This window comes from Fusarium subglutinans (assembly GCF_013396075.1).
Source record: "Fusarium subglutinans strain NRRL 66333 chromosome Unknown NRRL66333_c0000045, whole genome shotgun sequence".
Taxonomy (NCBI): Eukaryota; Fungi; Ascomycota; class Sordariomycetes; order Hypocreales; family Nectriaceae; genus Fusarium; species Fusarium subglutinans.
Window position 1 is genome coordinate 55,721 of NW_023502108.1, and position 15,477 is coordinate 71,197.

The 15,477-nt window shown below is 49.7% G+C and overlaps 7 protein-coding genes across 7 annotated transcripts; 4 read left to right on the top strand and 3 right to left on the bottom strand.

Moving 5' to 3' along the window:
• Positions 1-53: 53 nt before the first annotated feature.
• On the bottom strand, positions 54-698 carry FSUBG_4974 (poly polymerase; the record flags this gene model as incomplete). The annotated part of the gene is made up of 1 exon (XM_036683020.1): positions 54-698. One exon carries the CDS (start codon positions 696-698, stop codon positions 54-56), a length of 645 nt encoding a protein of 214 aa, XP_036539453.1.
• Positions 699-1,336: 638 nt separating this feature from the next.
• FSUBG_4975 (LCCL domain protein) lies at positions 1,337-3,538 on the bottom strand (the record flags this gene model as incomplete). The annotated part of the gene is made up of 1 exon (XM_036683021.1): positions 1,337-3,538. The coding sequence occupies one exon, from the start codon at positions 3,536-3,538 to the stop codon at positions 1,337-1,339; it is 2,202 nt and encodes a 733-aa protein (XP_036539454.1).
• A 1,212-nt stretch (positions 3,539-4,750) lies between these two features.
• FSUBG_4976 (uncharacterized protein) lies at positions 4,751-5,511 on the top strand (the record flags this gene model as incomplete). Its single annotated transcript, XM_036683022.1, has 2 exons — positions 4,751-5,207; positions 5,261-5,511. 2 exons carry the CDS (start codon positions 4,751-4,753, stop codon positions 5,509-5,511), a joined length of 708 nt encoding a protein of 235 aa, XP_036539455.1.
• An 877-nt stretch (positions 5,512-6,388) lies between these two features.
• Positions 6,389-7,851, top strand: FSUBG_4977 (queuine tRNA-ribosyltransferase; the record flags this gene model as incomplete). The annotated part of the gene is made up of 2 exons (XM_036683023.1): positions 6,389-6,629; positions 6,680-7,851. 2 exons carry the CDS (start codon positions 6,389-6,391, stop codon positions 7,849-7,851), a joined length of 1,413 nt encoding a protein of 470 aa, XP_036539456.1.
• Positions 7,852-9,690: 1,839 nt separating this feature from the next.
• FSUBG_4978 (alkaline phosphatase) lies at positions 9,691-11,866 on the top strand (the record flags this gene model as incomplete). Its single annotated transcript, XM_036683024.1, has 5 exons — positions 9,691-10,230; positions 10,287-10,471; positions 10,524-10,602; positions 10,652-11,325; positions 11,377-11,866. The coding sequence occupies 5 exons, from the start codon at positions 9,691-9,693 to the stop codon at positions 11,864-11,866; spliced, it is 1,968 nt and encodes a 655-aa protein (XP_036539457.1).
• Positions 11,867-12,306: 440 nt separating this feature from the next.
• Positions 12,307-13,140, bottom strand: FSUBG_4979 (copper homeostasis; the record flags this gene model as incomplete). Its single annotated transcript, XM_036683025.1, has 1 exon — positions 12,307-13,140. One exon carries the CDS (start codon positions 13,138-13,140, stop codon positions 12,307-12,309), a length of 834 nt encoding a protein of 277 aa, XP_036539458.1.
• A 1,000-nt stretch (positions 13,141-14,140) lies between these two features.
• Positions 14,141-15,196, top strand: FSUBG_4980 (nucleosome assembly protein; the record flags this gene model as incomplete). Its single annotated transcript, XM_036683027.1, has 3 exons — positions 14,141-14,246; positions 14,301-15,029; positions 15,087-15,196. The coding sequence occupies 3 exons, from the start codon at positions 14,141-14,143 to the stop codon at positions 15,194-15,196; spliced, it is 945 nt and encodes a 314-aa protein (XP_036539459.1).
• Positions 15,197-15,477: the final 281 nt, after the last annotated feature.

Consider the following 15,477-nt stretch of genomic DNA (forward strand, 5'->3'; position numbering starts at 1 on the left):
CTTCCGCTATGGTACCATACTTTTGCGAATCTACCTCGAACAATGCTAGAACACTATGATCTCGGCTCCAGTGTGCTTCTCTGCCAATTTCGCGGGAGTCGAGTTCCAATCTGAGACTTCCATGCCTTGTAATCAAATCGCATAGTCCTCCAGGCCCGTTGATCGCCAGCATCTATAAATACCAATCCGGCAACTTCTTTCGGCTCGTGACCATCTATAAACTCAATCAAACATGGGACAAGCATGTAAGCGCTGGTTTGGTGCCAGCCGAGCTTGTATTCCTCTTGAGCAGATTGCACTTGTACCGCCCTGCCCAGGACCCCCGACCCAGGTTGACCTTCGACAAGTGACGTGTAACGACCGCGTGGTGCAAGCGAGTATCCGCGGACTCTGGCATTTCGTAGTTTGGGGGGCTCGGGGGCTTCAAGGACCATTTGGAGCTTGGCCGGCTGCCTGAGACTATCGTAGAAGAAGTAATAGACGGGCTTGTAGTGATATGGGCACGGATCAGGAGGTGTCAGATTTGAATGAACATAAGGGGCATAGTCTTTAGAAGCAGGCTCGTCTTTATCCGACCATTCTTTCGGCTCAGACCCGGTCGGGGTTGTTTTGGGCGGAGTTGGAGGAATGGGAGGAAGAGGAGGCGGAGGCGGAGGAGGTGGTCGTCGTCGTCGTTTGCGCCCTTTGGCTCCAGGCATGATGGGCGATGGAAGGGAATCCTGGATGGCGATCGAGAATTTGATATTTACAGAGACAGTAAAGACAAAGTGTGCTAGCCGATCTTTATTAGAAGATGATGTTCTAGTGCTGGATTTCGAAGTTGGTGGAAGCATTGTCAAACGCTGTTGACAGAAGCTTGCACCATACCTACTGTCTTACATTGTCCATACGATTAAATTGGTGCTAGGGACCTACCTAGTACCTACTATACCTACCTACCTTACCTACTAACCTTAGGATGGCACGTAAGGTGTTTCCGCTGGTAAGATGCTTAGTATAGGTACTGCTGATGGATTGATCGGGTCATACCTACCAATTCTCCATCACTTCTAGGCGTTATTCACTGCCTTAGGTAAGGTAAAGTAAGGTAGGTAGGTAGAGTAGCACAGATAGGTAGCAGAGAAAGAGCACAAGAGCCTGACCCAAGGGGTCAAAGAAATGCAACGGTGATCACGCTTTTTCATCATCATGCTTGTAATAATAATTCTAACTCTTGCTTGCGCCATTATCCGAAAAGACATTCACCCACCTACCTAAGGCACGTTGCCTTGCCTGTCTCAGCTGTCTTATTTCCAGCTACTTTCTCCTTATCTGACTTGTTAGATCCGGACTCGTCTTATGTAACCGTCTTGTTGGGCAATGACGCGATATAATTAATGGTGTTATTCCACTTCTCCTCCTCCTTCCAATTTGGATTTTCTGGAGGGACCTTCTTTCCATGTGGATCGGGAAGCTTTTCAGCGAGGATCTTGAATAAAAGGTTGAGAAATGGCTTGATCAGATGCACAGCGAGCTTCCAGCCGAGTGGGCTACATCGCTTAACCAACTTGTCATTGTCCAAACTGCGGGCCATGGCCCGTGAGGGTCCGGGTTTCATCTTGTTCCAATCGCCATCTGCAGTCCAGATGCCGGCCTTGGTATAATCTCCACTTTCACTTCCATCCATATATGCAAAGCGGAAATACTCTGGTAAATCCAAAGTGCTGTTTCTGCTCCAGACAAAGCTACGCTCCGCATCAACATCGCCGAAGTATGTACGGAAACGCTCGACGTCGTTTACCAGGATACTGATCCCATCGTACAGCTGCCGTGGCGGCTCGTTCCATGTGAAGGTGATGTTTGACAATGTGTCTGTGCCATTGGCAAGGTGAATGACAGGCTCGGTGATTGATGGTAATTTGGAGCCCTTTTGAGCATCACCTTGTAAAGCTTCAGAGGTTTGGAGCACAGGGTCAAAGCCCCATCGAGCGATACCACTAATGAAGAGCCCAACGAGAAGTCCCTGGTACAGAAGAGATGGTCTTGTCTGCATGCTCGTTCCAGGAAGAAGCAGGAGGGCAATAATGTAGTGATGAATCCGTAGATTGAGGCTCGGAATCGTCAAGGAGATGAGGATGGCCCCGACAAGGAGTGCGTAGAGCTTGAGGTATTTGATCAAGCGTCCTTCTTTCCGGAAGAACCACACCTGTGAACAGACAATAGCGACAAGCACGATTATGATGATAGCGAGTGCTGCCCTGGCCCCCGGTTGCTGGTTCAGATCATGCTTGTTGAGGCGCGAAATGGGGATGAAGGTGAGGGTATAGTTCTCCATTCCACCAACCCAGCATCCGCCGAGCCACAATATTGTCTTTTCGACCTGTGCTGTGAGACCCTTGAGAGTGCGACGAACACCCATCTTGTCGTACATGACCCATGCACAAAACATTGCAGGGAGGAACTTTCCGATCAAGTTAGAGAACAGAGACGCAACTGTCCTCGATGGCGGCGGGTCAAGTGCCATACCAACAGTCCAGAAGATGGCCGTGAAGATGGTGAAGAAGAAGAGCGGAGCGGAGTTGGTGAAGAGAGACAAAACTCCAGCAAAGACGGTTGAAACAGCCAACAAATCCCATCGCGAATCCATCGCGGAACATTTGACATCTGGAACGAAGCGGAAGGACAATGGGAAATAAGAGTCAAATCCTATACTTGAGATACCATGGTGTTTAGACGCAGCAAAATTCTCATTACGGCCAACCAGCTCAACAACACCACACCCGCCGCCTTGGTTCGAAACGACGCCGGCGTGGATAGCAGCAGCACACACGAAGGAGTCTCCGCGGTACACAGGCTCGGCAGACCCATTGGTACCCGGCCCTCCCACGACCATGGGCGCATAGATGAGCTCTTGGTCTCCAACCGCTCTGGGGTTCAAAACATGGTAGTTTTCACAGTAGGCCCTGCACTTGAATGGGAAACCACTGCCATTGAAAGGGCGACAGTCGCTCCCATCCAGCCCGCACAGGTTCCCGGCGGACCAATATGTAACACCGCATCCAATGGTTTGTGGCGTGCCCCATCCTTCGATCTCGCTGGCCATGGTATCGCGGCGTTTGACGAGAGCGAAAGTGACAATCCAAACGGATAGATAGCAGAAGACGAGCCAAAATCGGTGTTTAAGACTGGGAATGATGCGTTCGACAAGGACGAGGGGGTATTCCTGGATAGCTGGGAAGAGTGGTTTAATGCGAAAAGGCTGAGGGTTTACAGGGCCGTGAGCCCATTTCGCAACCCATTTTGAAGCTCGTCGAATGGGGTATGGGACCCAATTCCATCTCTTCCAGGTAGTCTCATCTTGGATGAACCGTGGGGTCGAGGGACCGCTGTCGTCGACTTCGAGCGTGGTTCCGGTATCGAGCGGCGCATCAGGATGGGCATTCTCGCGATCAGAATCGCTGCCGCTGCCGCTACCGCTGACGGGCACGACGCCGACTTCTATGGAATCGGTGCGAGCCATGAGAGGTTGTGATTCTTCGTCGTCCTCATGTCTCACCATTTCCGGGAGCTCACTAAGAGATATATAGAAGAAAATATGAGGAATGGATTGCGTATACGAGGGCTAATGGCCTCTAGGCTTGGCTTGGCTTGGCTTGGCTCGGCGGATTTGCCTGCTCCGGAAGACCCGGTGCCGAGAGATGCAGAGGAAATGTGGAGAATGGGGAGCGCTTATCGACGTTGGTGTTTCGTGAGGATCCTGTCGTGTCACACTTTTGTTTGCTTTTCTGACGTGAGTGCGGGGAGATACGAGACCGACGATAGGTGATGTTGAGTCGATGATGGTTTGACAATTCATACTGAGGTTTTAGACCAGAGTCTCTTTGTCCACTCAGTTACATCGTGTACCTCCATCACTGAGACATGGGTGTCAGACGTAACCCTGGGGTATCGCTGTATCTATCCGTGAAAGATTATGATGGTGATTGGTTGAGATAGCATCAGCCCTGCGGCCCGGACGTACTGGACCTAGTTCCCGTGAGACGTGCGCTAAGAAGCAGGAACAGCGAGCGCCACTTTTATTCACCTTCTCAGTAACGTAAGTTGTATCAATGCACGCGACCAGGCTCTACATCTGAATGCTGTATGCAAGTTCTTCAGCGACTGTCTTGTGAGCAAGGGCGCGTATTCTCAGGAAGTTTATAGGTTATAGCGACATATCTCTATCTTGGAGTGACACGGTGTCACGTGCACAACAGCTCAGTTGAGGTTGCATCCACCCACCAAGTACAGCACAACCCCAGCACCCAGAGTCTCGGGAGTTTTCGAGTTTCATTAATAATAAACTTACACAATTTCGGTTGACTTCGGTGAAACTTCTGTATCTTAATCCAGCCTTCTCAAGTCTTTGTTATTGTTATTATTATTATACTCAAAACAGGCATCGCAACTAGGGAAATAACAAAACAAGCAAACGGATGGACGGATGGCATCGCATCGCATCATAGGTACCTAGTTTTATAGATTCTCAGGACTAGAGCATTCTGGTAGTCGAGGCCTACATTTCGCCAGTTAAGTTTCTATCAATCTTGCAAAGTAACTTGCAGCTAAGTTCAAGATTGTTGGCTTGGTGCTCCAGTAAATCTGTGCCCTAAATTGCCATGCCAGCTGATCTTGATAAAAACTGTCTTTTCCAGTGACATTCATATATACTTCTTCTGCAAAACGTGCGATTTTCATCTTCATTATATCAATCCAGCACGCATTTGAAGACATGATCACCACTCTCCAGAAACCACTCTCTCAAAGTCACGCCGTACTCCGTACCGGGGCTTCAGTATTCTCGAGATTGTTTCGATTCCATATCGCAACCCCCCGAGCACCTTTTCCACGACACCAATGGCGACCACCTATCTGTCACCTGCAGCATCAGACCCGAGGACTACAGACACGCTATCGACCACCTCGAGCCACACCACCCTTCCGTGCTCTGTCAACGGACGAGGAGCTTGACAAACTTATGGCGTCTGCAGCAAGGTTCGAGAAGGAATACAAAGTGGCTGGAAGTATCAAACAACGTCTTGCGGCCATTGATAAAGGAAAACCGGATATTGCCAGGTTTCGAGAGTACCTTGCTCGGACTGCCAAGCGAGAAGATCTAGAGTCTTTTGTACGAAAGATCAGCGAAAGAAATGAGCATAAATTGAGGGAGGCTAGCATAGATGGAGCCGGTAAGTAAACACAGTCTTCAATATTAGCTCTCTCTATACTAATAATCTACTAGCGAAATATGTTTCTTCCATTTTTTGCGGGTTATTCATTATCACGTCGGTTGTGGCTGTAATGCCGCCTGTTTCCAAAGACGAGGAGGAGCCCACCAAGCCAGAACCGAAGAGCTTAGAGGAGAAAGATCCTCCCCAGGCGGGCTCTACAAAGACTTATAGGAGTAGAACCAAAAAAGCCGAGACGGAAACCCCTGAGACAAAATGCATATGCCATCGCCCACTTGAGCTCGATAATACTCGAGTGCTGTGACATCCGGTTTTATGATGCGTCGCGCACTCGGGTTCAACCTCATGGACTTTCGCATATGGATCTTTCACTCCTGCGGTTTTAGGCCGGCATTGAAATCTCGCCACTCTTCTTTTTTTTTCTTGTTTGTAGATTGGATACCCTCAACTCAATCTTTTCATGTAGCAGTCGCTTGGCCTAACAGTAGATTTTGATCGCAAGATACATCCGAGCATCCCGTGACTTTTCGTGAGATTTCCAAGTCAAGAAAGCTGCGAAATAGTACCATCTATGGAGTGAGATTCTATTGCTTTACCTTAGTACCCAGGTATACTTAGTAGATTCTCTCGTGTGGTTAAAGTACTCAAAGGTGTGATGTTGTTTCTCTCGGTGACTTTCAGAGGCAATAAAAACTTCTGAGGTGGCCAAGGCAAAAAAAAAAAAAAAACATGTAAAAGTCTCATCTAAATTTCCACTAATCTATACTAAACTCACACAAGTATATACTAAAGTAGACTTACTTAGGTCGTTCCATGACTGAGGATGAAAGCTGAAGATTTCTTGCCTTCCCTGTTATACTTCACCATAGTCTACGTCTCCCACCTTTCCCGTGCCATCAATCCGGCGTGAGTTTTCTTGAATTTCTCATTACATAAGAATCAAACCCCGGGATATTACAAATTACTGTCAATCTACTTGACTATCCAATCAATTATTATCCAACGTCTACTGATGGCGTTGGTATATCACTTCGATGGATGAGTTGACTTACATCGGTTTAACCTCGGAAGCAGGAGCACAGTGTATCAGTGCGCACTCGCACCCCCCACATCTGGCTAATCCTTGCTGCAAATACTCACAAACTCCTTGTACAGCAGACATACAAGCATCACAAGTCAAGATGGCCCAGCCTACATCAGAAGAATCAACACTAACAATGTTTGAACTACTAAAGCCTTCTGCCACCGCCACTGAAGCTGGTGTTGCTCGGCTTGGTCGTCTAGCATTCGCTAGTAATCGAAGGGTTATGCAGACACCAAACTACATCGCTGTTGCATCTCGAGGAGTTATTCCTCACTTGACACCTGACAATGTCGCCAAGCACACAATGTTTGATGCCGCGTATCTAGCAATCGAAGACTGTATGAAGATTAAATCTAATTTTTGAGTGTTAGTCTAACTTTGAGAACAGTTCTTGAGAAATCACAACCTCCTGTTCTTCAGTTGCCCCCTGGTACACCAAGAAATCTTCAGAGCTTTACTGCTTTCCCTTCAGACCGAGCACTTATTCTCGGACCAAGACGGTTCCCAGCTGTGACAACACCTGTCGGAAACGGCGCTCACCATGTCAGCATTTTTACCTCTACCGGTTTCCGCAATCTCACTATCCCCGAGTTCGCTAAGACTATTGAACTCATTCAACCAGATATCGCCATTCCTCCAGCTGACCTCTTCCACTCCAGCTCAACTCCAACGTCAAAACGTCAAATTCGCATGGTTGAGAGAACCGAGGAATGGGTAGACGAATTCTTCCATCTCTCAGACCCCAAAGGTCGTCTAAAGGAGATGGGAGTTTCCGTCTTTGCTCCTGTATTGCCTGTCGAGTACCCTATACAGTGGGATTACTTGCGGTATCTTGCAGAAGACGTGCGAGATTCCCTCTCTGGTCTTGCAGTTTATGACGTTAACCTTGTCCCTGAGCTGGCGAACTATCCCTCTCTTGGATCTCTGCCGCGGTTGTCATTTGGACCATCTAAGAGCCCCCAGGATATTCTGCGACAGATCGCTCTGGGTATCGATATATGCACGGTACCTTTCGCCAACACTGCCTCCGATGCAGGCATCGCCCTATCGTTCACCTTCCCACCTCCCGAGTCCTCCGACATGCAGCCACTGGGTATCGATATGTGGTCAGAGGAGCATACAACATCCCTGCAGCCTCTAGTGAACGGTTGCCAATGCTACACTTGCGCCAAGCATCACCGGGCGTTCATTAAACACCTACTGAATGCGAAGGAGATGTTGGGCTGGAACCTACTTCAAATCCACAATCACGCCACTCTCACTTCATTCTTCGAAGGCGTTCGGGCAGCTCTAAACGAGAGTGCCGAGAAGTTTGACGAGCTTCACAAGAAATTCCTGACTGTCTACGAGCCCGAGGTCCCTGCTGGAACTGGAGTGAGACCCCGAGCCAGGGGTTACCATTTCAAGAGCATAGCTGGTCAGGCTAAGATCAACGAGCCTAGCTGGCAAGCCTTTGATTCGGTCGATGCCAGTCCCCACCCCGAGGCCATTGCAGAACCTCTGGCAGCTGTCGATGGAACACTGCCCATCGATGAGGTTGCACCGAGCTTAGAGAAGTGACGGAGCTAATGTAGAAAGCCGTTACTGTCATGTCAGGTACGGTCGCTGCGAAGATGTTATTCCGACAATCTGGCTCGGCCCACCTTTGATGCATGCTGATCAAGAGAAGTTGTGATCTGGCTACCTGGCCAGGCAGACTGGTGTTTGATCACCATGATTCCACTTAACGCAGTTGTCGATCTTGTCACGGCTATAGTGGCTTGCGTGACATATAGAATAGAGCCTTGCGCATGTTTTGCTCGGTTGTTGGAACCGGAATCATAGCAAAAAAGTCAATTCGAACAGTCCATCCAACTTTCCTGTGAACCAACAACACCACAAAAGATAAGAAGAAGAAGATCTGTTCACGTGCCGAGGGAGAGTCCGCTCAAGAGGCTATGAACATACAACCATGAAAGCTTATTGCCGAGCTTCGTAAAATTGCAGGCCTAACCACTCAATGCCGAATTTGGAGCACGTTTCGGTGAGCCATATGAGGCAGCTCCGAGCGGAATTACACAGCTGATGTTATCTTTATCAACAGTCTAGAATGTGCGCATTTTCTTTTTTACCTGCCTATAAGAACTAAGGCGATGAACTCATGAACTAATCTATGCCCTATGCAGAGGCTTTCATAAACTTTGCCAACGGCGTCCTAAATTTATGATGAGATTGACAGAGTTCAGGCTGGGATACCACTGAATCACCACAGTTATCTCTGCAATTTTTCACCTCGCACACAAAGTTCATGAACAAGAGCATCGGATAGAAAGGACACCAGTGGTGAGAGTGTTACGCCATCTACGCCGAGAAATCCACCGGAGACTTGGTACGACGTCAAGTAGCAATTCGGCCGACAAGGCCCGATCGAGTTATGCTAAGAAACAAGCTTGTCTGGAAAGTGGAATAGGAAGGATGAAGCTTTAAGCTTGATTGAAGCTAGCCAAGGCCTGTTCTCATGGATCTGGGGATCTGTGGAACTGCGGGAGCAGGGGTATAGGAGCCAATTGAACCTCACAATCCGCCCACGAGCGGCATCTGAGCTTCTGGAGAGAGCCACAGCCGAGAATCCCTGTCGTCTTTCTGCTCTGATCTCAGCTGCAACTGGTGCTCTCGGGCGAACCTGAGCTGGGATATCATGAGCCGGGACGTGGCGTTCACATTCGGTCAACGACTTGGGACAGGAAAAGACGAGCCAAGGATCGGGGGATGGGGATCGGAGATACAACCAACATGTCAACGCTCATCATGGCACCTGGGTTACATGAGGGATCATGATTTGACTAGCACCAACGGCGTTCATCGCCCTCTCCGCTACTAAGCCAATGATTTGAATCCATGATGCTCCGTAATAGAGAACTGACAAGCATAAGTACTAGTTGCAGGGTCCCTTTGCGAGGAACGGGCCTGGCACAACTTACACACGTGCTATAGTCCTCCATCATGAGGCGCCAATCGCCTCCGGTGGTGCAACACAGCAGCTGCACTTTTTCATCCCAACACACTGGATCTGCCCGTACTCTCTCTCGCCGATCTAAACCTGTCTCGGGCGTTTGTCCAGGCCGTTTCCTGAGCTTAATTGGCCAGATGCAATGCGACGTTAGGCCAAGATCAGTTCATCATAAGTCTCCTCAGCTTGTCCCACAGAGGAAGGCCAATTGTCTATCCGCGACATGGGATAGCTTCTCGGGGACGAATTTGTCTTCCGGGAGGTAACTATCCACGTGGGATCGGCGTAGACGCCTATAAAGCATGATGCCCTCTCTGAAAGTCTAACTTATCGAGCTCCCCTCTCAAGCTGCCTCAGCTCGCGCCAACCACCCTTTTCAATCCTTGGAAATTGGTTTCAGACTCACTAGAATGGTCAAAATCAATGCCATTGCCGCTTTTGCGGCTTCAATTGCTGCTGTGTCTGCTCAGACCTACCAGCGTCTCGGCACATGTCCTACTCTGGGCTGTGTTCTTCCTCCCGACCAGAGTGATTTCCTGCCCGGCCAGCTCTTCGATCTCCGTGTCGAGGTCCACGCTCCCGTCAACGGCTCCGAGGCTGCTCACGACGGAAAGCCTGATGAGAAGTTCACCGTGACCATCGCCAAGAAGGGCCAGAAGGCCGAGGACTTTGCGAAGGCCTTTGGCGTCAGTGAGCCAAATCTCGAGACATGGAAGTTCAAGTGGTACGAGGATCTATTTGCCGAAGACGAGGACAAGCCCAGTATTGTCAACGTTGCTTCCAAGGTCTACCGCAAGATTGCCCTCTACGAGCCCGGCACGTACACCGTTACCCTGAACTACTACAATGGCGAGAAGACCACTGCCGAGTGGACAGTTCGCGAGCTTCAGCCTAAGCGAAAGGCCAAGAATGTCATCTTCTTCATTGGTGATGGCATGACAACCAACATGGTAAGTAGAATCACAATGTGAGAGGCTAGGCTTGTGAAAGCTGACTGGTTTCATAGATCACTGCCGCTCGTCTGTTGGGACACAAGAGCATCAACGGAAAGTACCAGACTCTGATGAAGCTGGACGAGTTCCCCGTTCTCGGTCACCAGATGACCCATTCGATCGACAGCTACATCACCGACTCTGCCAACTCTGCATCTGCTCTTTACACTGGCCACAAGAGCACTGTCAACGCCATGGGGTAAGTAAACTCTCGCACCACTTGAGATTAAAAGTAAAAGCTAACAACTCAGTGTCTATGCCGATTCATCTCCCAACCCCTTCGATGACCCCAAGGTCGAGACCATTGTTGAGGTCTTCAAGCGTGTCTGGGTAAGTCTTTTCCAAATTGGGTTCACTCTCAAAATTCTAATGGTGACAGGGCGGTGCTTGGGGCGCCGTTTCTACCGCCTTCCTTGCCGATGCTACCCCCATTGCTCTTAGTGGTCACACCCGTCTCCGAGGCCAGTACGGTCCTTTAATCGACCAGGCTCTCAACGGCATGACAAACTACAGCTGGACCCAGCACGGTGGCCCTGATGTTTTCTTTGGTGGCGGTGCTGAGAACTTCTTCGCTGGTAAGGGCTCTTACCAGGGCAAGGACTACTACGAGGAATTCCAGAAGAAGGGCTACACCGTCTCTCTTAACAAGACCTCCCTCCTAAAGGCCGATGAGAGCAAGCGTGCTCTCGGTGTCTTCTGCCAGAGCAATCTCCCCGTCTGGCTCGACCGCAACGTCTACAAGGACAACCTTGAGGGCCGCGACAACAACCCTACAGGCGGCAAGGGTGATGCTTCTGATCTCCCTGGTCTCAAGGACATGACCCTCAAGGCCATTGACGTTCTTGCTACCCGTGGCAAGGACAATGGTTTCTTCCTCATGTCTGAAGCTGCCTCTATCGACAAGCAGATGCACGCCCTTGACTACGACCGTGCTCTTGGTGATCTTCTCGAGCTTGACGACACTGTCCGTGCTACTGTTGAGAAGCTCAAGAAGCTCAATATCCTTGATGAGACTCTCATCATTGTCTCGGCTGATCACGGCCACGGTTTTGAGTAAGTAATCCTATTCTAATGACTGTGACATCAGATAACTAACAATCGCAGCGTTTACGGTTCCGCCGACACTGAGTACCTCGCCCAGCAGGAGGATGACCGTGACAAGCGCCGCGCCATCGGCACCTACGCTCAGTCTGGCGAGTCTCAGTACACCAAGAAGGCCAAGGGTATCAACTACGGCACTGGCGCCAACTTTCCTACCAACTGGGAGCCCCGATACGCCATCGCCGCTGGTGTCGCTGCCGTCCCTGACCACCGTGAGGACTACAAGGTCAAGAAGGCTGGTCCTCGCGAGGCTGCTGTCGAGCTCAAGGACGATGACTACTACGCCAACCCCGAGGACTCTCCCAAGGGTTTCCTCATCAACGGCACTATCAACGTCGATAACGCCCAGGGTGTTCACTCTCTCACTGATGTCCCTGTCTATGCTCTTGGTCCTTGCCAGGAGACTTTCAGTGGCACTTTCAACAACGTTGACATCTTTTACAAGATTGCCAACTGCCTCGGCCTTGCCCAGGGCAAGAAGCAGGGTTATTAGGAAATTACAAATCAGCGGCGGCGGTGGGCTTACGACGAGATGAACGAGTGATGTATAAGTTGGTAGATGATAGTGATGCAAGTGCTGCGAGGTGTAATAAGAGGAACTTTTGAGCAATGAAGCAATACACATTTGAATATTCACAGATTTTTATTCATTCGCATTGTTGAATGCGAGCATATCTGGTCGTTGATTGTTACAGATTTCTTGCGATCTTCGTCGGGGCCATCCCACTTTGACTCATGGGTTTTCTTGCTGATAGCGAATTCCGAGGCAATTCCAGACTTTTTCTAAGTCGTCACTCATAAATCATAAATTCATAACCCTTCCTGCCATGACATTTCCCATATGATACACGTGCGATGTAACCCGGCATTCGTCAAACTTGGAATCCTCCCGAGTCAGTAGAATATCTGCTTGCCGATGTCATGAGGGGATAACTAGTCCGTTGTTTGGAGGCCAAGCTGATCAATCAGCGACATGACGCCGTTCATATCGGTAGTCTCTGGATCGTCATGATCTCTGGGACGAAGACAATCGCCGTTCAGCCAGATGGAGAGACGATCATGGTTGTGAGCACGCTTTCGAAGCTTCTGAATCTCAGGGCAGCAAACCCCCCCTGCGACAATGAGTTGGATGTTGTTGGTGTGATAGCACATAGCATCTAGCCGCTCAAGGTGGTTGGAGAAGAAGCCTGGTCCTCCAGCTGTCATGATGCCTGCAAAACCAAGAGTGGTGAGCTCTGCAATGGCAGCCTCTGAGTTTCCGCGTTCAGCTAAGTGGTCGAAAGCACGGTTGAAGACACAACCAAACGGCTTGGCCATGTCAATGAGATAGCGACAGTATGCTGAATGGATCACAATTTTGTTGCGAGAGTTCTCGGCTGTCTCCTCATGGCTACGCCTAAGACATCCAAACACGAAAGAATCTCCGCGGATAGCATTCATGACTCCTGTTTCTTTGAGCTGGCGGATAGACTCACTCATCTGGACGAGTTCGTTGTTAGAGTAAACGTAGTCATGAGACTCGCCTGGACCAGAAGAATTAGGAGCTCCACGGGGTCGGATGACGCAGCTGATTGGGATGTGGATCTTTCTTTTGAGATGACGAAGCTCCTGGGCGGTAGGAGTAACTCCGCCTACGGTAGAGGAGCCCTTTCGGCAGAGGAGAAGACGCTTTGCACCAAAGTTGGCGGCTCTGAGAGCGTTGTGGGGGCCATAGACTGTGACCTCAAGAGGGATCTGTCGTGGGTATTTAGCGGGCAGGGGAGGCATCTTGAGTCAGTTGAGATGGGTTGGTTGGCTGATGTTGGTCTGGGGACACTGTCAGGTCAGATGCGGATGGAGATGGAGATGGATGGTAGGTGAGAGTTTGTGATGTTGTGAAGATGAAGCCCAAGGACGATATCGGTGACGAAGAGAAGGAGTCATATTGATCAGCTGATAGGTAGTATTCGCTTGTCAGGTGATGATGATGCCATTGTAAACTCCCTGTTTCAGCAGTGAAGCACAGCTCATACCGGAGTTGATGGTGACTGCCATGTTGAATCATGGAACGAGATGTTGAAGAACTCGTTTTGTCGCCAATGCCCCCACCCAGCAAAGGCGCGGATACCCAGCTTAATTCATCGACTCATAGTTGTCAGCGCCTTATTTAATACTCTTTTAAACTATAGACTTCTATTAGTTGGCGCCCGTGATAGAATCGTTGGTGTTGACGTTGCGGAACAAAGCCCGCCTGCTCAGACCTCGCCTCATCCCACCACGGTACGTAAATGGAAATCAATTAAACGCCCCTCGGCCAAGGATACCCCGCTAAGATTGCACCGCAGTGGAGCATCCAACCCCTGTAAAGAATCACAGAGCTTCTATTTACAGTGGAGAAGGGCAGCAACTGGACCACTAATGCCAGGCGTTTCTGCAATGTTTTTAGGGGACCTGCAGAGGCAAGAAAATTACCGTGAAAAAAACAGGGGTCCTTCGGCGCCGGAGCCAATGACATCAGCGAGAACCCCACCTCGAGAAGAAAAAAAAGTTGATTTTCACCGCTGAGGAGCTTTCATAGCTTGAGATGAGATTTTTTTAATGGGTGCGGGCAGAGCTTTTAGTAAATAAATAAAGCACCTCTACACCGATCTTCCTCGTCCCTCTCTCCTCTTTCACATCTTTCTCTTTTTTATTTGTCCTTTTACACTCTACAAGATACCCCCTTCAGTTTCTCTCGTTATATCGAGTGATTTGAATGCATCCTGATTCTTTCAAATTAAAGTTCAAAATGTCTGCCGGAGATATGCACGACGAGCAGGTCAAGGAGGCACTCATCACCTATGAGAAGCTCCAGGCCATCGAGGATGACTTCGAGGATGTTGAGCTCGAGATCCGTAAGTCAAGTCAAATCTTTACTGTATACCGCATCGCAGAAACCCCACTAACAGCAACAGTCCGTCAGCAGGATAAGCTCACCAAGGACCTCTACGTCAAGCGCCAAGAGGTCATCGCCAACATCCCCCAGTTCTGGCCCCTCGTTTTCGAGCAGTCCCCTCCCGAGGTCGATGAGTACATTCAGCCCAGCGACTCCGAGCTCCTCCTCAACGCCCTGACCGGCCTCTCCGTTGAGCGCTTCGAGCTGCCCAACGGTGACCCTCGCTCCATCTCCCTCAAGTGGGAGTTCAAGGAGAACGACTGGTTTGAGGACAAGGTTCTCGAGAAGAAGTTTTACTGGCGCTTCCACAAGGACGGCTGGGCCGGTCTCGTCTCCGAGCCTGTCGATATCAAGTGGAAGGAGGGCAAGGATCTGACCAACGGTATGCTCAGCCTCTCCAAGAAGGTCTACGATGAGGAGAAGGCTGGCAAGAAGCCCGGTGATACCGAGACCTCCAAGAAGCTCCTCAAGCTCATGGAGGAGACTGGCATGGGAGGTGTCAGCTTCTTCTGCTGGTTCGGTTTCCGCGGCCGCAAGGTCAGCCCCGAGGAGTCTGAGGAGGGCCGCAAGCTCGAGGAGGAGAAGCGCAAGGCCCGTAAGGAGGGCAAGTACGATGAGGATGATGATGACATGGACGAGGATGACGATGATGATGAGTACGAGTATGAGATCTTCCCCACCGCCGATGATCTCGCCGTCTTCATCGCCGAGGATCTGTGGCCCGGTGCCATCAAGTACTTCAGTACGTACCTCTCACAGCGCGAAGCAGAAACAGTTCAGGTTTAACAAGAAATACTAGCCAACGCCCAAGATGCCGATGATCTCCCCAGCGACCTCGAGTTCGAGGAGATGGACGAAGATGACTCTGATGACGATGAGGCCCCTGCCCTGAAGAAGCGTAAGGCCTAAACCGTCCAATGATTTTTGTTTGTTTGTTTTTTGTTTTCATGATGATCTAATTTTTCTCTTGGTAAAGAATAGACTAAGGCACGCGGATGAAATATTTGATGGCTACGAAAAACGGTTATGGGATTAGGAAAATGGGATGGATCTACCGATTGGGTTTTCGGTAGATAATGAAATAAAAGGATCGGATTTATGAGCAGTTTCTTGAGTCTTTATGTGATACTATGACAGAGTGAAATGGTGTCGCACACTGCTGTATATTATTTTGCCATGGTCTATCTTGA